Here is a 25,232-nt window from a genome sequence, read left to right as displayed (position 1 = left end):
GCCTTGACCATTTGGTATAGCCTTGGAAGAGAAAGATGAGGAGTTATAGCAGAAGTGACATTTAACTGAAAGATTTTGACATTATCTCCAATAGGCTTCAGCCAGGACCAGTCATAACTGAGAGTCACTTAAATGAGAAGTGTACAAGTGAGAGGTCACCGTCTGTTACTGACACTGATACATAAGACAACTAGAATCACAAAAGGCATAAAAGAGATCATAGAAATGAGATGTAAATCATTTAATAGTAAAAACTATACTGAAATTTTATGTCTAGCTATATATAATTTGTAACATCTATAGTACGGTAAAACTCCAATGTGGAATATTGGATAATTGGATTTTTGCTTGAAATAGTCAATTTTCTATCCAAATGTCCTATTATGTATACATAAACAAATAAAATATTAAGTGTGGAAATGTACCTACAAATAAATATAGTTTATTTAGAAAAAAAATTACTTTCACACATATACAGTACATATACATATATGTATATTTACTTTTTAACAAAATCAGGGGCAATCCAAATAATCAGCATCTGGGATAATTGGAGTTTAACTGTATTTAAATTCAAACAAGTTTATATTGATCTTAAAAACTATAATGTTATTTGAATTCATCCCATTTACAGATAATTATAACAAATAAATTAATCAATTTTTAAAAATTAATATTTCATTTAAACTATCTAAGAAACATTAGTGACAAATAATTACAATAAATTGATAATATTAATTGTTACAGAAAAAAATAATTTCATTGTAAATTCAGTTAATCTAAAAAAATATCTTAAATTTACTCTGTAAAATTCAGCAGACTGTGCTAAAAAAGGCCTTTCATAATCTTCATCATATACTGCATTTGAGTCTATTCCTAGAATTATGAGCATTTGACAAGCATTTTTAATCGCAAGTCTGTAAAAAAAGAAGAGAGGGGAAAAACTTTAAGAATCAAAGTTATNCCATGTGATTTCCAGCCATGCAAGCAACCGCAATGGCTATTCCTGCTAACTAGTAAACCCCGTTCGAAAACCAGTGCGACTGCAATCACAACTAGAAACAAAAAGTTTGTTCTACTCACGACGATTGCAAACGTGTATCCAATCAGCAAACGCCTTTGTACCACGTCATACGGTAACAACATTGAAAATAGTTCATCGTCATGGTGGATAGTTAGAGGATTAATACTTTTACAGAATCAAGATTGATCAAGCTTATTCAGGCTCACGAATACCTGTAGGATTTTAATTTTTCGTTTTATCAAAGATTTTATCTTTTCGTGTATTCTCGCCGGCTCTATCAAAATAATAATAATCCATAATTTTAGACAGAAAAGCCATCCCGAGCCCATATGGTGAGGTCCTTAATTTTCTTAAGGACACGCTATAAGGATTTGGGATAACTTTTCTTCAAATTACTTTTTTTTAAAAAATATTTTCTTAGCAGTTCCATTTTAATGTATGTAATTTAGATTAAACAACTGATATAAATATAGCTATAAAACTTTATTTTAGTCATTTAAAATGAATATAGCATTTCATTAAATTATTTAAACTTACATAAGTTTGTTTTAAAAACTCTAAATAATATGCATTTGGAAGAGCAGATTATTTTTAGTATTAACTGCACTTGAAGTCTACTCATTTTATATTAGCCAAATATTTTATTACTTCATCTTTATTTAATTTATTACTTACCCTTTATTAGTCAAATCATTTACTTGAAAAATAATTGGAGATACAGACTAAGTACAGTTAATAATTTTTATTAATATAGACAAAGACTGATTAATATTTTGAGCTATTCTTAGTTATATTCTTCTTAATATATAATTTATTTTTAATATTTACTAGTTTTTATTAAATATTTTTTAAATTCTATATAAATTTTACCTATCTACTACTTCTCCTCTTCTTTCTCTCATTACCATATCTAACAAAGTTTCACGTAAGTGGTCTCTAATACATCCATAGCGGACAACTTGATCTCGAAAAATTATCAAACCCAAATTATACACATTATCTACATTATTCTGTTGAACATATACACGATCCTGAAAATAGAAATAAAGCTGTAAATTTTTTTCCATGTTTTTCTACACAAACAAATAAAGATAATACTAAAAATAATAAATATATTCAATCTCTTATAAATATACAGTATAAATGTATTTGATTAGCAATTTTAAAAATATAAATTTATAAATTATACATCTATTAAACAAATATGTATGCTTGCATAAAGGATGCTTTTTGTTTGTGCAAATAATATTTTTAATAGTGCATAATAAAAATAACTGAGTTAAACAATGCAATAAAATTAATCAGCAAATGATCATTTGTATGCAAATAAATTTGCAATACATTTTACTGACTATGTTTACAATAAATGTAAGTTTAAGGATATGCACAAAAATATTATATTTGCTAAAATATGTATATTAGTAATGTAGTATGACATCTTGAATTAGGTTCAAATAATATTCTTTAATAATACATATAAAATAAGACAGATTTTTAACTAAGCATGTTTTTATATGTTATTTTATGTTGTAACAAACAATAATCTTTTTCTTTAACATACTATGTGAATGGAAACTGAACTGTAGATATGTACTGTTCAGTTTCCACTCAAAAGAAACCAAATTATTCCTTTTCCTATAATTTTTTTTTAAATTCAACTATGATAATTCTATAATAATTGTCATTTCAGTGTTTTTCAAGGACCTGTTAGCCAGCCTTGTGAGGTAAAAAATGTGAGGTATTTAGTTATCGATATTATTAAATTAAAATTAAACTTTTATTTCAGTTAATCCTAAATTTGGGGTTTTTGATTAAATGCTAATATGAAGATCATTCTAAAAGTAAAGAATGTCTGTTTCTCTAGATATTTTTATTTAAGATAATGAAACCAAACTTATTTTACAACACACAATACCTTCACTATTTTTCTACATAGTTGCCATACAAATTTAAACATTTGTCATAGCGTATCACCAGCTTCTCTATGCCTTCTGCACACTCGATTACTGCCAAGTTCTTGAACCAGTCATTAACATCCTCTTTCAGTTTGTTGTCCGTTGTCACTTCCATAGTGATTCCTGGCCAAAAAACATCCTTCAATTTTGGGAAAAGATGGTAATCACTTGGAGTCAAGTCTGGGCTATAAGGAGGATGTTCAAAAACTTCCCACTTAAACTGCTGAAGCAAGTTCTTCGTCAATGCAGCAGCACACAAATGTGTGTTATCCTAAGAAACACAATGCCTCTGGATAACAATCCCAGCCGTTTATTTCAAACTAAAGCTTCATTCATCATATTACCATAAACCTCGGTTATCTATCTGTAAATTTCAATAGGGTGGACTTTTTTCCCATTCAAAAAGTATATTACACTACGAACTTCGCACTTGGCGGGATCTTTAATTTTGTCACACATTTCAAAGTAACACTATAAACAGTAAACAATTGTTGTGACTTGCTGTTAGTGTCAGACTGGCACAAAAAAATGGGAAGGTCCATGATCTGGCAGTGGGGGTGGTGGGAGAACTACATGGCTTGTCAGATCAAAACGATCTTTTCTTTTAGAATGACCCTCATAGCTTTATCAATTTTACAATTTGTTGATGTAGTTATTGGAATAGCATTCCATAAAAAATGTTTTTAATTTTGACAATAATACTAATAAATAAATAAATAAATACAAGAAATGTTCAATCCTTATTAAAAAAAACCCCTTTTAAGTTAAATTTATCCATCTACAATTTGTAAAAAATTATGTAAATTAGTATGATATCACTAATTGACATAAAAATTTATTGTAATGCTTTAAACACTTTCAGGTCAGACCTTTTAGGTACCATAATTCTGTGGAATAATCTTTGTTGACCTTTTTAAAATGTTGCAAGTCTGAAAACAAATATAGTTTTTATGACTAGTCTATATTAAAGATCATTTTTCTCCATTTAACTTGATATATAATAAGTACAGATTTGATTGTTCATAATATAAATATAATGTATGTAAATGCAAAAACCATTTTTTAGCCTTTATATATAATTGTGCCATCTGAAAAATGTGTGCTCAATTTTGATTGGATAATTGTTTATCATCAGTCTATTTATTGTTTTCTGTCCTTTGACAAAGATATACGATGATGTAGGCAATGAAATTTTAGTTTTTGTTTCATTTATATGACACTCCATAAATATGCAAATTTGCACACTGTAAAAGTGCATTGATCTACAATAATTTGATGTTTAATTCTTTTAAAATTTAAATACAAACAAGTATAAACATTCAATTATTTAATAATAGAATAACATCAATGAAAAATAATGGTGGAAAAACATTTTGTTATGAAAAAACACAAAACTGCAATATCAATTACAAATTTCATTCTTAAAATTTTGTCAATAGATAGCACTACAAGTACAGTAAAGCATCGATTATCTGACCCCCGATTAACTGTCACAACGGTTAACCAACCATTCTAGTTGGCAAATTTCAAATGTCCGCTAGTGATGTGCACTACAATATTTGGCTATGTCTTGGCTACTTTAATATTATTTTTATTAAATTTTTGGTGTTTTAGCTGGCAACACGGCTTGACCATTAAAGGGAGACCAGTATTTAAACAAGACTTAATTTTCTAATTATGAGTGGTTGTTTGTTTTGTGNTTAGAAAGCCCAGATACAATAAATATTAATATAGAAAATAGATTGGCTAATTTAGATGATTGTTTGATAGAAATTGTTTAATTTATATTAAATAATTATTATTTTAAAATGGAGGGTAAATATTAATCTCAAGTTGATGGCATTTGAACAGAATCTTGCATTGGTCCAATATTAGTGAAACTTATAATTATTAAAATACTAGATAGCCTGACAGTTGAATTAATGTTAACTCACTTAAAACTGAAATTTAAAAAAATTTAAAAGGCAGGCAAATTTATAAAACAAAAATTAATGAAATTAAAAAAATTAAAATTTATCTTTGTGCAAAACAACACAACCAATTTCTGTAGTTGTGTTGCAAAGGAAAAAAAGAGTTGAAATTAATTAAAAAAACAAAGGGTTCAAAAAATGCAGGCAAAATAAAATAAATAATTATTAAAAATAATTATAAAAACTAAAATCAAATTAATATGAAATAAATTAAACCTAAAAATAATAATTTAAAAAATAATAAAATAATTAAAATGCTGGCCTTTACACTAAAACTGAAACAAAAATTAAAAATAAAATCAAAACTAATTAAAATCAAATCAATTTTTAAATTTACATTATTTGTGTATGGCAGTGACAAAACATTTTGCTTTTAATTAATATATATATAAATAAATATTAAAAATAATATAAAAATTAAAACTAAATCTGTATATAACCAAAAGTTGTTATTCAAAAATCAAACTCAAAAAATATTTACTACAGGAGCAAACAAATAGCCATATCTTCAATTCTGAGTCAAAAGTGAAGTCTTTTCATGTCTCCTATCCCTATGCAAAGACCTTTTCCCTTTGTTAATTAACTCTTTCCACAAATTCATTCAGAGTCCACAGAGGAAGTTAACAAATGGTCCTTTTGAAAAACGAACCCCACATGTGACCCAATGTGGCCTACTTACACACCGCTTCTTTATAAAGTGTTGGTTTCAGTTTCGGTGGGGATGGAACATTTTGCTTTTAATGTATATATAGATATTGTGATAAAAACATAAATGGTATAATATGTTATAAAAGATACATAGATGACATATTGATAATATATGGCTCAGATAAGTGAAAATGAAATTTAAAATAAATAAATTATATGATGATATTAAATTTACTATAAAAGATAAAATTAATAAAAGGATTAACTATCTTTATGCCACATTAGTAAGGAAAATAGATGAAATAGAATATAGTCAATTAATTACAAAATGTAATAGTAAAAAAAATAAATTTTACATCATCATTTTACATCATAAAAAAATTGTTTTGTAATATATAAATAAGATAATAAAAAATACTACTGACAATAAGATTAGACAGAATAAGATAAATTAAGTGTACAAACATTTGTCTTGAATGATTACCCAAAAAAATTATTAACTAAGTGGATTAATGACAAAGAAAAGAATAAAAATTATAAAAGATTATTATCTATTATAAAAAATTATACGAAAAATAAAAGATATGATAAATGAGCTTAAAACACAATTAGTACCAGAGATTAAACATAGATTAAATTTAAAAACTAGTAAATACTAATTAGAAAATATATCGAAAAACTATTATTATTTATCTAATTCCACGCACATGCCAAATCCATATTTTTATATGGGAGAGACAAAAAGTTTACAAGTTAAAGTAAAACAACATCAAAGAGCTATTGAATTTAAGTATAATAACTCAGTTTTATCAGACATTGTAATAGAAATAATTGTAAGATTAATATGGAATGAATAAAAATATTGAATTATGAAAAATAAATAAATAAACAAACATACACAGATAGTATCTACAAAAAAAAAATACAATAAATTTAAATAATAGTTATAAATATTAGCACCATCTGGCTGGAGTATATCAATAATGGATAAATTGAATACAGATGTAATCATGCATGATGGAGAATATATCTTTAGAGTAATGATTTGAGAAGCAAGAAATAAACATAAACAAAACTAGGTAAGACTAGTAAACATATCAAGATAATTATGACATTTGAAATGTATTTCATTTAAACTGGGGACTATGAATATGATTTATTAGTCAAGAAGGAATTAATAGACAAAAATTTAAGTGATTTTATAATGATAATTTAATCTGTGATTCTTGTTTTTAGTTAAAGGATTTTAAATATATGCTCCATACAGTAAGATTTTACTTTTGTTCTTTATGTAATTTTAACATAATAAAATATTGATATTTATGAAATATTTATATCATGTATTCTATTAAAAAATGTTTTTTTTTAATCAATATATTATAATTTAATCTATCATCATAAATAAAAAAACATTTAAACTTATGTTTTCTTATGATAATGTATTACTTTTCAACTTTTATAACAATGTAATACTGTATATCAATAATTTGTTCCAAAGTATATAATTTTTAATTACTATTTAAATTTCTTAGATTAAGTATAAAATTTGCTCGTTATTTACTAAAATTATATTTGTCTTTTAGCTGTTATCTTTGAGGATTGGAATTTGATCAACTATTAGAAAGAACAGGAAATTAATTCTTTTGATTTCACAATTAATTTATTAATTAATACTTTCTTATTTCGTTAAGAGGTTATTTCTATTATTCACACATCTATGCTATTGTTTAAAATATCTATTTCTTCATTTTGTGCATATTAATTTTTAAATTCAGTGAATGTAAAATACAATAAAATGTAAGACAATGTTTTTGGATCATTTTTAGCTAGCAACACCCTTTAGTACATTACATAATCTGTAATCCTTGAAATATGTTCTACTTTGAAAAAAAAATTCATTCCATGAATCAAACTAATATGTATTAATGATACCAAAAACTATTTTAAAATGATTTTTAAAATGATTTTAGGTAATTTATAGAATTTTAGATTTATAATGAATAAAATGATGATATTTAAAATTATTTATTCAAACACGTAAAAAGGAAAATACAATATTTATTATAATAATGTAATAATGAAAAATTGAAATTGTTTAAAGATTAAACAATCCAATTACATTTCTCAACAGAACTCATTTTAATACTGTACTGTTTTTAAACTCTTATCAAAGTATTTATTTTTTATTAAATATTCAGAAATTTCATATAGTTATTCATCTTTACTGATGTAGATGAGACATTTCTGGATCAAATAATTTATCATCTAACAAAAAATTTCATCTTTTCTTTCAAAAGAAAATATATGATTTAAAAATCCTGTAATTTTAATTGGGAATTATTACTCAACTCAGTTAAAAATCAGAAAATCAATATATTTCATACATGAAAAATATTTAATTATTCCTGATAGTTCTGATAAAATTAGTTAGTAAAATAAACTTTTATATATAATTTTAATGATTAATTTGTTATCACTACTAGGTACATATACAGACACTCGGCAATTCTATCATCAACTTTTATTCGGAAATTTCTTATTTGCCAAGACACATTTCGGGTGGCAAATAAGAAATTTCTGAATAAAAGTTGATGATAGAATTACCAAGTGTCTGTATATGCACCTAGTAGTGATAACAAATTAATCAAAGAAAAGAACACGTGGTTCCGGAATACACAACTATAATTTTACTGTCAAATTAATTTGTTTTATTAACAAAAATTATTCATCTTTCCTTTAGAAAATAATTTATTATTACACAATTTCTCAGTAGAAATAAAATTGAAAATAAAGAAATAAAAATGTTACTATTATGTTCTACTTTCTCTAAATCTACTCTTTATATACACTGCTGGCCATTAAAATTGGTACACCATGAAGGCAGCATGCAACAAATGTGAAATTTGCATGAAAGGTACAACATGCTGAGATATGCAAATGATTAGCTTTTCAATGCATGCTCACAAAGCAGGTAAGAGTAAGACCACCTACAATCTGTATAAAACAGAAGACCGTAAAGGGAAGATCGTACAGAAATTGCATTCGCATGTTGGTTGCTTGTGTAAAAGGTTTTGTTATGTCTTGTGTAAGGAGAAAGAACACCTACCAGCATGTGTCAGAGTTTGATCGTGGTAGAATAGTAGCCTACCAAGACTGCAGTTTATCATTCCTTGCTATTGCCGCTCGCATTGGTCATGATCCCATGACTGTCTTGAGAATATGGAATTGATGGGTCCAGGAGGGCCATACAGAATGCAGTGCAAAATCTCAGAGGCCCCCAGTTACTAATGTCCAAGAGGCCTACCTACAATGGTGCATTCAATGACAAATATGGATACAGGAGTGGTATCACGTTGTCTTTTCAGACAAATCTCAGTTCTGCATACAGCATCATGATGGCCATATCTGTGTGTGGATATCTGAGAGAAAGGAAAGTTGCCAATTTGCATTCATCATCGTCAGCCCAGTACCTGGAGTGATAGTACAGGGTGCCATAGAGTATACATCCTAGTTACCTTTTGTTCACATAACCAGTAATTTGAACAGCTGCCAATACATTTCTGATGTGTTAAGGCCTATCATTGCACCCTATCTTTAAGACCTCCGTCATGCTATCTTTCATTAGGACAATGCAAGACCTCATGCTGTCCATATGTCCTGACCTTCCTGAATACAGAGGGTGTTCAACTGTTGTCCTGGCCAGAACATTCTCCAGATCTATCACCAAATGAGAACATCTGGTCAATGGTTGCCAAGAAACTGGCATGCCACCACTCCAGTATGACAGATGAACTCTGGCATTGAGTTGAAGTCGCATGAACTGTTGTACCCATAACTGTCATCCAGGGCTGTGGAAGTCGCGTAAAAATCTACCGACTCCAACTCCGACTTTTCCTTAACATCCGACTCCGACTAAAACATCAAAACTCCATGACTCCGACTCCACAGCCCTGCTGTCGTCCAAACTCTGTTCAACTTGATGCCCAGATGGATTATTGTTGCCAAGGGTGGCTGCTCTGGGTACTGATTTCTGTATGCTCTGTACTTCAGAATTATCTGTCAATTTAATTTAATCATGTCTTCCTCCCATTATACTGTATTTGTACAATATTATTCTGATATATGCTTTCCTTCCTGGTGTAGCACTATCAAGAACAGATAAATAGTAATAAAATATTTGTTATGAATAGTCTATACTGGGAACAAATAACACAGTGTGAAGTGAGCAGGAAGTTGGACCACCTACAATAGACAAAGTTTACAATCAAGTGTCAATGTTGTCATTTGTAATATATGAATTAAATTAGGAAATTTAATAAAATTTACTTGCTTTAATTTCTTATCTCAATACATTTTTATTATTATAAAAATTTAATATTTTTCATTAGTTTTTGCTTTCCTGGCCCTATTATATATATAACAGAAGGAACATATGGTAATCAGTCAAAAAATGATCCCCCTAAGATATTTACATTTTTGGACTTGGGACCTTGAAACATCAAGAAATGCAAAAACATTCAGATTTTCTGTATGTATAGATGTTAGTGTGTGTGGGGGAGGCACAATTTTGTTCATATTCTTTGAAGCTTAGTAATTCCTGTGCTTTTTGTCAGAAATTTCTGAAATTCGGCAAAGATGTTTCTGTATTAGGGGGATTGATGCTATTTGTGTACTGGGGAGATTGATGCTAGTGGTTAAAGGTTGATGGGGTGAGGAGATAAAGTGGGTGTCGTGCGTTATATCTCAAGTAGGGTCAATTTAATGATGATTTTTCTTATTATTAGCATTTACAATTGTTTATAAAACCCATCCCTACCCTCAAAATTAAGCTTTTTGTCATTTTATAATAATGAAATATATAAAAAATTTTTAAAATAAAATATTGTAACAGATGGTGACACATGCAATTTTGAATGTTGCCAGGAAAGTTAAGCAACTCATTGCTGGATTTTTTTATTTTTAAAATTATAGTTATATTGGGTTGTCCATTTTAATCAATTTACTGGAATACTTCAAAAACTATGCATCTTACAGAAAACTTCATGAAACTGAAAATGTTAGACTTCAAGGAGTCCACAAAATGGGACTATCAATTTCATCATGGATAGAACTACAATCAGTGAAAATGAGGTAAACTTCACTTTCTTAAATGGTAACTCCAATTTCTTATTGGTTATTATGATTCTACAACAAAAGGAAACAAATTTTTATCTAAAACATTTTTTCATAAGATGCACTTACAAGGAGTTATGAGCATTTAAAGTTTTAAAATCCAGTAACAAATCTGGAACAGATAATTTCAAAATCAATATTCATGAATATCCAGAGATTTACACATACATGATGTGGCAGCCATATAAAGCTTTAAATACAGTAGAGCATCGATTTTCCGAATCAATTGGGGACTGGGGTTGTTCGTATAACTGATATTTCGAATAACCGATTTATGTACGAACAAATAGTTTAACGTATCCGATGTNTTTGGGTGTTTTAGCTGGCAACACGGCTTGACCATTAAAGGGAGACCAGTATTTAAACAAGACTTAATTTTCTAATTATGAGTGGTTGTTTGTTTTGTGAGCAATAAAATAATTTAAAAATAATTTTTAATGATGCGATAGCAACGATTATTATTTTTAAAAAAAATTTGTTAGGCTTAACATCGATGAAAATTCAATGCGAAGTTGGTTAATAACGATATACTAATATACTAATTACATGGGATATACTAATATACTATACTAATAATGTATTTTTTTCATTTTTTTCGGATATCTGATTTTTCAGTTATCCAACCAACCTGAGTCCCCAATTGAGTCGGATAATCGATGCTCTACTGTATACTACTTACAAAAAGATGATGGCTGTAAGAAATGTAAGCAGACACATTTAGATCAAAGGTTACAAAAAATTATGGGTATATTGCTGAGTCAAAAGTCATTCCCACATCTCACACCAGAAAGTGTTAAGTTAATTGGCTAATCAGTAGAATAAGAGGAAAAACTATTGCATTGTAATTTGTTGAATTGCTGATTATTATGAATTTTTTTCTTTAGTTGGTTTCTTTTTCCTAATAATGTTAATACTAGTTGTAACTACTTTCATATTTTGAAAATAATTGTGTTATTTTAATTTGGATTGAAATTAATACTAATTTTTTTTTACAGAAAGAACATCCAATATGTTACTTGTAAAAAAAAAACTTTTTACAATTAAGAACTAAAGGTGTGCTAATGTTTTATCTTTGGTTTTTGAGATATTTTGGAAATATATTTTCTTTAAAATTTTTATTTATAACTACATAGATGATAAGCCTGAAATTTATTTAGATAGGTATTTGTCCTAAACATATTGATACTACATTCAAAGTAATTTTTATTGTTAGTGATAATCACTAACAATAAATATTATGGCAATTTATTTTCAAAAAGTAAATAGCATTCAAGATTTATGTTATTGATAAGCTATTTACTATATAACAACTTTTTGATCAAAGTCAATAAAAATATCTATGAAATACATATATATGTATCTTTTTGACTAGATTTTCCATTTTAAATTACACTGTAGGGGTTTTTAAATTTAAAAGAAATACTTACCATATACATTAAAATATCTCTAATCATTACCATACTAGTTTGATGATCATTCCACGCTTGGTTCAATGTTTGTAAAAAATTGTTATGTAAGGCAGCTAAGACATCTGCTCGAACCTATAAGAAAAACAAAAAAAATTATGTATTTAGTTCATACAAATTATTTATTGCATATTTTATAATTTTTATTATCATAATCAACACAGATGCAACAAGTTTTATCCAACAAACATTCAAAAATACATTTAACCTGTTCTAGGCTGTGTTCTGGAAATTTCATTTTTCAATAAATTGCAATATTTTAAAAGACCTATTAGTCTTTTATCATCTGTATTTGATATGTCATCTATTCTCCTACCTGTACTATTGCTACAAATGTGAAAATTGAGGTAAAAAAACATCTTTTTCAGCCAGTTTCTCAATCATGTGAAGAATGAATGTAAGGAATACTGTCACATATTCTATGGCAAATGTGGCCAAACTTTTATCCCTTAGGGGCTACTGTTTTGGTAAAATATAGTCTGTGGGTGACTATGAATATGGGCAAACAATTTTAGGATTTTTATATGCGCATGCATTAACATTCATTTGCATTGTTCATTGGGATAAATACAAACAGTATGGGTACGCTGCACAGACAGTTTATTATTGTAAGAATAAATTATCAAATTAAGATTTTTAAACATTAATTTAAGTGAAAGCAAATTGTTCAACTTTAGCTTCGTGGGCTACTTTCAAAACCTTTGCGGTCGACCGCGGTCTATGTGTTGACCATCCCTGTTCTATGGCATATCATATTTTTAAGTGCTTTTATTTAACTTACTTTGTAGCATGTCCTCAAATCTTGCAACTCAAGTTTCATCCACTTCTAATTACATTAGAAGGCTGAAACTTTGACTGTAATATATATATGTAATATGTAATATAATATAAGTAATATGAATCCACAAATGCTATAGTCTTACATAACATCTAGTCATTGTATAAACTCAGGTGATGTAGCTACTATAATGATTCACTTTTCTCTCCTCACAATGTACTTGAAGTATTTGAGAAAAACCTGTTGTCAAAACTAATCCAAGAAAGCAAATTATTGTTTATTATATTTTTTACAGAACATGCAGTTTCACATTACCAGGTACTTTCTCTAAATAAGTAAACTGCTACTAAGGCTATATTTGAATATTACAAAATTTGTGCATTTAATAAACTTTTATTGTATTTACTTAAAAAATTAAACTGATGATGTAAGTTAATCATTAATGTAATTCTCTTATATTGCCAAATATAACAACAACTTATTGATATAGTTTGTTGCTTTTGCAAGGAAAAAAACAAAATACTAGATTAATACTATAAACATATTTATTTGTTCAAACAAATTTAAAGATTGTACAAAAAATTTATATATACCCACCAGCCAAACTGCAGCTCCTCACAAGTAATATGTTGTTCATGTAGACCATTGCTGCAGCTCCCATATACTCATACAGTTTTTTTAAAATAAACTTGGTACATACTACTTAAACATATTTAAAATTTTTGAAAATTTGCTGACTTTTACATAGTATAATACACACATTTCTAATTCACAACTTAATCTTGAACAGGCAACTGAAAGCTAAATGGGTACATTGAGTTTTCAGTTATGAACCAAATTATAAGCTTTAAGTGTCCAAAGTACAAACCTACAAACCTACTAGTAATAGAAAAGAAACATTGAGATGTAGAGATGTATTTAAATAAAAAGATAAGAAATTTATAATTAAACTATTTTCTCAGTTTTTCTAAATAGCTTTCTTACATACATACCTAAATGTGTGCATTTTTAACTTAACATAACAATGAAACTATAGTATTTTAACTATGTATGTATATATAAAATATGATTCCAATAGAGAATGTGGTTCTTTGTACTTCTAATGCAGGTATCCTATTATGACAAGTTCTGCCACCCCAATATATAGCATACAAAAATTTTTGACTTAAATCACACTTTAATCATTAAATATTGGATTATAATAAATTTTGTTATTAAAAAAAAATCACTTAAGTTAATAAGTTCACAAGACAAAAATAAGTGATTCTTCATACTTTCTATTCTCAATCTGCTACAGGAGCACTAGGTATTATCCATTAAATCAGGGATTCCCAACTGAAACCCAATAAAAATTTGGGGTTCCATAATAAAATCCATTGAGTCTAGTGATGCATGAATGTGCCGATGCAGATTTAGGAGTTGAGGTATAACTATTCTAGTCTTGAATGGAGTCCTTGTATGACAATATGAGGACTCAATCCAAGACTAAACACATGTTAAAGTTATTTGTAGATTTAATAAACAGTGGGGACTGATTTATTGATAATGGAATGAACCAAAATAATGATATAATGTTTGAAAAGGTAATGGAAACCATAAAAACAGTAAAACATAAACTAAAGCTAGAAAATCATTTTAAAAATCAACCTTAAAAAGGATCCAATATCATATAAATAAAAATATAATCATTAAATCTGTATATATATACATACATACATACATGCATACATACTTTTAATATACATATATTAAAAGCAAAATGTTCTGTCACACTGCACACCTCACACAAATAATGTAAATTTAAAAATAAATTTTATTTACAACTTGAAAATTTCAAAATAACTTTTAAGTGGATTTTAAAAACATTGTTTTAATTTTCAATTGATTTGATTTCAATTTTAATTAATTAATTTTGATTATATTTCATTGTAGTTTTACTTTTGGTTTAGGTGTAAAGTGTCTACCTAGTATGCTTTAATTCATTGATATCTGCAGGGTTCCAACATTTTTTATTAAAGTGAAAAGGGTTCCATGATAAAAATATTGTCAAATATATAAAAAAATTTTCTATGAGGAGGATAAAACCATAAATATTTTAAATTAATATAACAACAGATCAGTTATTAGAAAGCCCAGATACAATAAATATTAATATAGAAAATAGATTGGCTAATTTAGATGATTGTTTGATAGAAATTGTTTAATTTATATTAAATAATTATTATTTTAAAATGGAGGGTAAATATTAATCTCAAGTTGATGGCATTTGAACAGAATCTTGCATTGGTCCAATATTAGTGAAACTTATAATTATTAAAATACTAGATAGCCTGACAGTTGAATTAATGTTAACTCACTTAAAACTGAAATTTAAAAAAATTTAAAAGGCAGGCAAATTTATAAAACAAAAATTAATGAAATTAAAAAAATTAAAATTTATCTTTGTGCAAAACAACACAACCAATTTCTGTAGTTGTGTTGCAAAGGAAAAAAAGAGTTGAAATTAATTAAAAAAACAAAGGGTTCAAAAAATGCAGGCAAAATAAAATAAATAATTATTAAAAATAATTATAAAAACTAAAATCAAATTAATATGAAATAAATTAAACCTAAAAATAATAATTTAAAAAATAATAAAATAATTAAAATGCTGGCCTTTACACTAAAACTGAAACAAAAATTAAAAATAAAATCAAAACTAATTAAAATCAAATCAATTTTTAAATTTACATTATTTGTGTATGGCAGTGACAAAACATTTTGCTTTTAATTAATATATATATAAATAAATATTAAAAATAATATAAAAATTAAAACTAAATCTGTATATAACCAAAAGTTGTTATTCAAAAATCAAACTCAAAAAATATTTACTACAGGAGCAAACAAATAGCCATATCTTCAATTCTGAGTCAAAAGTGAAGTCTTTTCATGTCTCCTATCCCTATGCAAAGACCTTTTCCCTTTGTTAATTAACTCTTTCCACAAATTCATTCAGAGTCCACAGAGGAAGTTAACAAATGGTCCTTTTGAAAAACGAACCCCACATGTGACCCAATGTGGCCTACTTACACACCGCTTCTTTATAAAGTGTTGGTTTCAGTTTCGGTGGGGATGGAACATTTTGCTTTTAATGTATATATAGATATTGTGATAAAAACATAAATGGTATAATATGTTATAAAAGATACATAGATGACATATTGATAATATATGGCTCAGATAAGTGAAAATGAAATTTAAAATAAATAAATTATATGAGTTTGCATTCTTTGTTTTGATTAGAGATGTTTTGCATCATGTAATTTTTTGCTATGTTTTTTTAACGATGTCTTATTAANAAAAAAAAAAAAAAAAACAAATTTGCTGATTAAATACAGACAACCGTTTAACCAAAGTGAAACGGGTTTTCCCCTTGCTATGGATGTCTGCCTAGTTGAGTTCAGCCACAATCCGCTACAGTTTGCCTTTATTATCAGTTCAAAATGGAGTGGTTCCATAATACCATCTTTTCCTCTACTGAATTCATTTCCTTAGAACATGGAGATAAAATTTGATAATTTAGTGATTTTTAGATCTATTTTATCTGCAGATAGATATTTGGAACTATTAAAATTAAAAGACTATCTTTTTTGATATCTTCATAAAATATTCATTTAGTAATTCTTGTACAATGTGTCTGTAATATGTTTGATTGTTCTTATTTGATATGTTATAGCTACATGGTTAATATTATAAAAAATATCTGATACTTAATAAATGATTAATTTATAAACTGTCAGCAATTTTAATATTTCAAGCAAATATTTACCACAAAATAATAACAACATATATATCAAACAGTTTTGAAAAATAATTTGAAATTTGTAGTAGAATAAAGAATTAAAAATGCTATATAAAAACAACTTTAACATCGTTAATATTTTGATAATTTGATTAATTCCTCCTTTTCCAACCTTTTCTAAACTGCAGAATTATTTTGTTACAGGCAAGTTTGTACTGAACTCCAAGACAATTCTAGTTATATTGTTAAATTAAAAATTACATTAAATGTAGAAGTAATTACTTTTATTTCAACCTTTTACAAGTCCTTTATTTTATGGTTCTATACTACATTCCTTCCCCAATTATCTCATGCTTACCAATAGGATTGTTGTTTCTGGTTGTCACACATTTTTTTTTTTTAATCTGGAAGTATGGGAGATATTTAATGCAATTTACAAGCTTGTAAAAGTTTTTTTTTTTATAAAATTATTTCCTAATGCATTGCAAAACTCCCAAGACATGTCTCATAGAAACTAGTTGGGAAAGGTGAGCTTAATCTATTACAAAAATATAAGTTTTCATCTACAAGTACGTATCTTCTAATATCAGGACTTATTATACTGGCTTTACAGATAATGCTACAGAGTTGAGTTTCACAGAAAATAATTTTTTATTTTATTTAATATACCTATCCTGATATTAGAAGATACGTACTTGTAGACAAAAATTTATATTTTAGTAAGAAAAGGACATTGAGGCATTTTAATTAATCTATTACATTTTAGTGATGAAGATGATAATATTTCATATATCAAGTGATTCAGTTAGGCAAAACTAGATTTTTACCACTAAGTAAAGGAATCCAAGATTAATTCTCATATTTCATTGTAATAAAATAATTTTATTATATTCTTCATTCAATGAAAAAGGAAGGAAAATATGATAAATAATTATGTACACTGAAATCAAATAAAAAAGAAACACTACATTTCATTTATAAGGTTAGAGCCTTTCAGTAAAATTACTCTGTTATTTGATAAATAACAAAGCATTCAAGAATTAACACTATGTTTGATCTTACCTTGTTATTTTTTGTTTTGTTTAGAATTGAATTTGTTGACTAATTTCATCTTTGTATCAAATTAAAAAAATACAATCACTTGAATAACTTCATAGACTATCTTCTCTTAACTTAATATTCTCACACTCATGAACACAATTTTTACTCTTTGTTTTTACATTATATATTAAAACTCTCACGGGCAAACTTAATGAATTTAAAATAAAGATACCTTATTAATTAGATGATCTGTAACTACTTCCCTAAGTCCTGTATATAGTCTTTCACCATGTTTATGTAAAATCATTGTGTATGCATTTCTGTACAGTTCCTCAAAACTTAGTCCACTATTATTTTTCTTTTGAATTTCTTGAATAGCATTTTTGAGCAATGTCCAGATACTCTGTACATATTTTTCATCCATAGTCATCTGAAATAAAATCAATTTTTAATTTGAAATAAATATGCATTNTTATACTTCAGATGTTAATTTAGTATCAAAAACATAAAATATTTGAGTAGCCCAAGACATAGCCAAAGATTGAAGCTCCACAGCACTGGCGAAAATTTAAATTTGCCGACTGGAAATCTTTCGGATGATTGACTTTCGGAAAATCGACGCTCTACTGTACTCAATTTCTGATAAGTGCATCACTCAAAAAAATCCTCAGACTACTGTTTTCTTCTTTTTCTTAAGCATTCTTATTTGAATTCAGTTTAATTTTGTTTATATTCAAAATTAGTTTGATTCATGTATTCAAACAAAACAAGAACAATACAGTTAATTTACCTAATTTATTCATCATCATCAGCCAAATAAGTACTCCCAACATGAATTTGTCATATTAACTTAATAAACATTATCTAGAGAATTTCATTGTAAATTTCAAACAATTCTAGTGCAAGGTTCTTTATCTCTTTTTGTTCATGAATATTTTTGTTAAACTTTGCAAGATGCATTCAGTGGTGGCCCTAGGGTAGTGTGACTGCACTAGGCACCATCAAAGAAACCAATATTTATACATTTATTTCCTTATTTCCTTTTGTTCTCCGTCTAGAACTTTCTTTTCATTTCCTTTCTTCCCTTTGGGTGGGACCACCAATCCCAAGAACTGAAGACAATGAACCACAAGTTCCAAGAACATAAGACAATGGAGAGTTAAGGCCTGAAGGCTGATTAGACAAAAAGAACGGGCTAATCTTGACTGGACCTTCATCGGAGTAAGACGTGAAGAGAAGAGCGCTCCAGATCGCAAGTAGGTGACTAGGGGCTACTTGAGACTGAATAATTCCGAAGGAAGGACATTTTGGTTACGTTAGAAAAATAGAAAACTCCAGAGTAAATGTTGAATGGAAGTCCTGATTTTAAAGAAAGGGAAGAAAAATCACGTCTGGTGTATCTGCAGAATCCAAGGTGGTGTCCATCCAGTGTTCATGAAATAAAGAGAATCCCAAGTATTTTAATTTCTCCCTTTTTCTATCTACCTTCTCATATAATCTTCTACCCTCTTTGGTTATAAGTTAGTGAGTAAGAATTAGTTCTAAGTTTTGCAAAATTATTGTACTGTACAGTATATTAAATGTCTGACTACTTTTGAATACTACAATATTCTTGGAGTGGGATCTAATAAGAACCTGGTTCATGAGCGACGAATAAAATACTTTGTGATTTAAGAACCTTGCTATGTATTCTTTGTGTTAGTCTATTCGGTAGTCCACACGTGGGGAAACCGCAAAACCGCATTTTTTGTATAAAAACTTTATTTATTAACTTTTTTACAAAATTTTTTCAGTCACCTTCAAAGTACTCTCCATTAGATGCGATGCACTTGTCAAATCTTTTTCCCCCACTGTTTGAAGTATCTCTGGAACTCTTCAACCTAGATATCATCCAATGCCCTTAGCAAAGCTGTTTTTACTACCTCCACATCATCAAAACGCTTCCCTTTTAGATTTTTCTTCATTCTCAGAAACAGAAAAAAGTCGCACGGGGCTAGGTTTGGTGGTATACAGAGGGTGGGGAGCAACAGGCCATCCCCAAAAGGCCAAATAGTGGGTCACTCATAACGCCATGTGTGCAGGGGCATTGTCGTGATAAAGCAACCAGCCACCTGATCACCAAAGTTCTAGGCGTTCCCTTCACACATCCTCTCACAGATGTCTTAACACTTTTTTGGCGGATTTTTTCAACATTTTCATTGTTTCAAGATGTTGAAGGATGCCCAGAACTTCGCAGGCGAAACAAAATAACAGTAAGAGAAACAACACTACGCTGAAACATAAACCTACAAACTGACGCTGTTTGCACAGCTATTTCATGAAGGTCTCTACTAACCCCATATAATGGGAGAACTCTCTACTACGTCTACAAATGGCAGTGCTCTCTCAGTTTGGTTTTTTTGGTCCCCCTCATACATATGTCACTCACGAACATCACATTAGCATAAATTTAAACGAAATTAGGCTGTGTTATGCAAGTCACCCTAAACTGCAACTTGAGAACCAGCTTTTCAATACATTTTGGGTGAGTATGTATTGTATTTGTTGCTCCCTTAGTAAATGTTTCCGAGTGACAATATTTTTGGGTGTAGAATTGATTTTAGGTAATTGCAGTTTACCTAAATATTGTAAATATTTACAAAGTATAATGTTTCCTTTACAGACAAAACATGTCACTACCTCCAAAAAACTATCTTAAAAAAAAACAAAAAAAAAGCAAGGCAAAACTGAAGTCTGCAAAATTGCTAGCAAAATTTTTGAGAGTAGAAAAGTCATCCAAATCATCATCATCAGAACTAGTTCAACACGCGATGGAAGAAAACCTATTTAATAAAAGTTCTTCAGATAAAGCCCACGAAGATGAACAGCAGCATGCACAAGAAGATTTAGCTATTTCTGGAATGTCATATGCAGTTCAAAATATTACAGAAGAGGTTATACCAGACATACCATCACCGTCACCTTCTCAGAATATAGATTATGATATTTCAAAATGGTCGCTCGTTGACCCTGCAACCAGAGATGAAATAATTATTCGAGGTCCTGTAAGTAATGATACGAACAAGAAAAAATGATGGATGTCATTTTTCAAATACGCATTTTTAAAGGGTAATGCCAAATGAAGAAACTTATAAAAGAAGATGGCTTGTTCACTCTAAATCTGTTGATAAAGTATATTGTTTTCGCTGCTGTTTATTCGATAGAAGTTCCCACTCTAATTTAGGAAAAGAAGGAGTTGATGACTGGAGACACTTATCAATGTGTCTCAAAACTCACGAAACTTCCTCAGATCATCTGCGCACCATGACCAGTTGGATAAAAGCGTCAAATTGATTAAAGCACTTCAGTGGCATTGACAAGCATTTGCAAAAACAGATTGAAGACAAGAAATCGCGTTGGATTTCTATCCTCAAATGAATGATGTCCATAGTATTCTTTTTATCAGGCAATAATTTATCATTCAGAGGAAGCTCAGGATGTGAAACACTGTATACTCCTAATAATGGTAACTCTTCCTGGGTTTAGTATAACTGCTAGGAAAATTTGATTCTGTGATGATGGAGCACCTCTGCCATATTGTTAATAAAAAGACTAATGTCCACTATTTTGGCAAACATATTCAAAATGAGTTGATCAGCTTACTTGGAAGTGAAGTTTGAAATAACATTTTGAATAGGGTAAAGTCATCTAAATACTTTTCCATCATATTGGATTGCACTCCTGATGTCAGTTGTGTTGAACAGTTATCTTTAACTTTGTGTTTTGTTGATACTAATGAAAGTAAAGTGCAAGTATGTGTTTCGTTGCTTACAAGCTGGTAAGTGACGCTTTGGAAGCTACACTCACTGGCCTCTTTCTTGATGATATTGTGCAAGAGTTCGAGTTGGATATGAATGATTGTCGAGGCCAAGGATATGATAATGGATCAAATATGGTAGGAGTTAACAAAGGTGTCCAAAGCAAAATTCTGAACCAATATCCACGAGCATTTTTTAATCCATGTGGCTGTCATTGTTTAAATTTGGTAATAGCAGATGCCGTCAAAACATCTGTTAAATCAGTTTCTTTGTTCAGATTTCTTCAAAGACTGTTTGTTCTATTCTCTGCATCAACAAAGTGATGGGAAGTGATATCCAAGCACATAGAAGGACTATTGCTGAAAAAAGTTTGTGAAACTCGTTGGGAGAGTAGAGTTTCTAGTCTCGCTGCAGTTTGTTATCACTATTCTTCAGTTCGTGACGCCTTTCTGGATCTTCACAAAGAAATGAATGACCCAGTTGCAGCATCAGAGTCAGATCATGGAGCAATTTGAGTTTATAGTAACAATAGTGGCTTGATATGATATATTGTTTCAAGTAAACATTGTAAGCAAGGCTATGCAGTCTGAAACTACGAATTTACCAAACGCTACACAATTGCTGAAAAACTGCTATGAATTTGTAAAAGAGTACTGGCGTTATTCGTCTGCTGTAATAACAGCTAGGAAAATTGCTTTTCAGGCTGGGATAGATCTTATTTTTAAGTCAGTCTGATCCTGAAGGAAGAAGAGATTATTTAAATACAAGGCCATAGATGAGACACCAACAGATCCTGAAGAATTGTTTAAAATAAATATCTTTTAACCTATGATTGATACAATTGAGAATACATTGGTCACTCGGTCCTTTTTATACAACATCAAAACAATTCATGAAAAGTCAAAATTGGAAAAAGCCAGTGCAAATTTAGAAATAAGTTTAACCAATGGAGAAAAATGTGACATATCTGGTTGTGAATTAGTTGAGGAACTTTTACCTAAATCCATTGTTGAAAAAGCTTAAATCATCAGAACCAATTAAAGTTCTTCAACTTATTAAACAAAAATGATTGGCAGGATATATTCCCAAATGTTTGGACAGCACTTCTAATTTTGCTGACCATACCTGTAACTGTCACTAAAGGAAAACAAAGTTTCAGTAAATTAAAACTTATTTACATTCAACCATGTGTCAGGATAGACTGTCAGATCTAGCAATTTTATCTATCAAAAATAGTATTGCCCAGGAATTAAATTATTCTGAATTAATAACAACATTTGCCAAGCGCAAAAGCAAGGAAGATGGAAATTAGGCTTTTTATAAATTTTATTTTTTCTTAAATTGTTTCAATTTTTAAATTAATTTACAATATAAGTTTGTCTTTTAAGTGATGTGAGTGTTGTCTGGGCCATAGCAGTTTAAATAAATATTATTTTTCAAAACCACAATGCAGCGTAATAATCAACACTTGGCATATCTCACTCATTTATTTCAGTTTTTGTTGAGACGCGTTCCTACACATGTTTCGGGCTTTGTTTTGCCCCTCCTCAGTCAACTAGAAACGTATAAAACCAACTTTATACACATTATGACACAACATATGAATTTAAAAATCTTAAAAAATTTTTATATTTTACAAGTAATGTACCTTTTAAAACTCTTTTAAAATCAAAAATTCCATCCTTTGACGTGTTTCTACAAGCGGGAATCATACACTATACTTTACTAGATTTCGAAGGTTATTCACAGAATATTCTTTGAAATATTGAGAAAAGACCATAACGGACATGTAGCATAGTTCTTCTTTTATCTTTATATAATGTTATTAATAGTTCTTACTTAAACAACACAGCGAAACTTCACAGCGTTTAATGGTGTTATTCTTTTATGGTGATTTGCGTAATAATGCTTCCTTCCAAATTTTTTCTTCTAAAAATCTTCAAAAGAACCCAGTTTTTAGTTAAACTTAAACGTTAACTTAAATATTAGCTGTATATTGAATTTATCCTTACATAATTATTCACAGAAGGTTTCCTGAAATATCGAGGAGAACTTCCAATATTTCTTTGCAGCACAGTTCTTCTTTAATATTTACACTAATTCGTATACATTTTATATTATTAAACTTACTTTTTATCAATCTTTCTATCCTTATTTGTTGTTAATAATTCTTACCTAAGTGGCTAAACTTCATTTTTTTAATTTTTATTCTTTCAGCTCTTAGCATCTAATGGTGTTTTCTTTGTATGATGATTTGCATAACCATGCATTCTTATTTAAAATTTATTCCAAGTAAGACCTTTAACTATTTTTCAGATTTCAGATTGGGAAAATAAAATAAATAATAATATAAATAATGAAGAAAATCCAAAAAATAATAAAATTGACAATGGAGAAACTCCTAGAAACAATAAAAAGACTCCCAGGAAAAATGAAGAGAAAAATAAAATTAAAATTAAATATATTCCATTCCCTTATATTAAAGGCTTATACAAAAAGATCAATAACGAGATAAGACATACAAATGTAAAACATCATAGAATCAACTCAACCTTTCTAGAACATTGTACGTTAAATAACTGTAATATCGACCAAAATAATGTAAAGATCCTATATAAAGGAAAAGAAACTTATAGCAGAAAATTTAAAGAGAGTATAGAAATTAAAAAATAAACATTGTATAAATAAAAACTTAAGTTTAAAGATCAACGAGAACTGGCTAAAAATACTGTAAGAGATTTTTGGAAAAGAAAGATTTTCGAGAAAAAAGAGGTTTTTGAAAAATAATAAAAAAAAGAAATCTGAAAAATAGTTAAAGGTCTTACTTGGAATAAATTTTAAATAAGAACGCATGGTTATGCAAATCATCATACAAAGAAAACACCATTAGATGCTAAGAGCTGAAAGAATAAAAAATAAAAAAAGTGAAGTTTAGCCACTTAGGTAAGAATTATTAACAACAAATAAGATTGTTGATAGAAAGATTGATAAAAAGTAAGTTTAATAATATAAAATGTATACGAATTAGTGTAAATATTAAAGAAGAACTGTGCTGCAAAGAAATATTGGAAGTTCTCCTCGATATTTCAGGAAACCTTCTGTGAATAATTATGTAAGGATAAATTCAATATACAGCTAATATTTAAGTTAATGTTTAAGTTTAACTAAAAACTGGGTTCTTTTGAAGATTTTTAGAAGAAAAAATTTTGGAAGGAAGCATTATTACTCAAATCACCATAAAAGAATAACACCATTAAACGCTGTGAAGTTTCGCTGTGTTGTTTAGGTAAGAACTATTAATAACATTATATAAAGATAAAAGAAGAACTATGCTACATGTCCGTTATGGTCTTTTCTCAATATTTCAAAGAATATTCTGTGAATAACCTTCGAAATCTAGTAAAGTATAGTGTATGATTCCCGCTTGTAGAAACACGTCAAAGGATGGAATTTTTGATTTTAAAAGAGTTTTAAAAGGTACATTACTTGTAAAATATAAAAATTTTTTAAGATTTTTAAATTCATATGTCGGGTCATAATGTGTATAAGGTTGGTTTTATATGTTTCCAGTTGACTGAAGAGGGGCAAAACGAAGCC

The 25,232-nt window shown here is 28.5% G+C and overlaps 1 protein-coding gene across 1 annotated transcript in view; it reads right to left on the bottom strand.

Moving 5' to 3' along the window:
• Positions 1-25,232, bottom strand: part of LOC111627983 (cullin-3-like) — a 126,803-nt gene that overhangs the window by 31,450 nt on the left and 70,121 nt on the right. Inside the window, exons 3-6 of the mRNA XM_023371686.1 lie at positions 18,071-18,268; positions 12,197-12,310; positions 1,895-2,055; positions 803-917 (exon numbers count right to left, since the gene is read on the bottom strand). Coding sequence (XP_023227454.1) covers positions 803-917; positions 1,895-2,055; positions 12,197-12,310; positions 18,071-18,268 — 588 coding nt within the window. The remainder of the gene's footprint in view (positions 1-802; positions 918-1,894; positions 2,056-12,196; positions 12,311-18,070; positions 18,269-25,232) is intronic.

Source organism: Centruroides sculpturatus, unplaced genomic scaffold (assembly GCF_000671375.1).
Source record: "Centruroides sculpturatus isolate CEXI.00-Female unplaced genomic scaffold, Cexi_2.0 scaffold487, whole genome shotgun sequence".
Taxonomy (NCBI): Eukaryota; Metazoa; Arthropoda; class Arachnida; order Scorpiones; family Buthidae; genus Centruroides; species Centruroides sculpturatus.
Note: the sequence above shows the minus strand (reverse complement) of the source record. Positions and strands in the feature narration are given on the sequence as shown.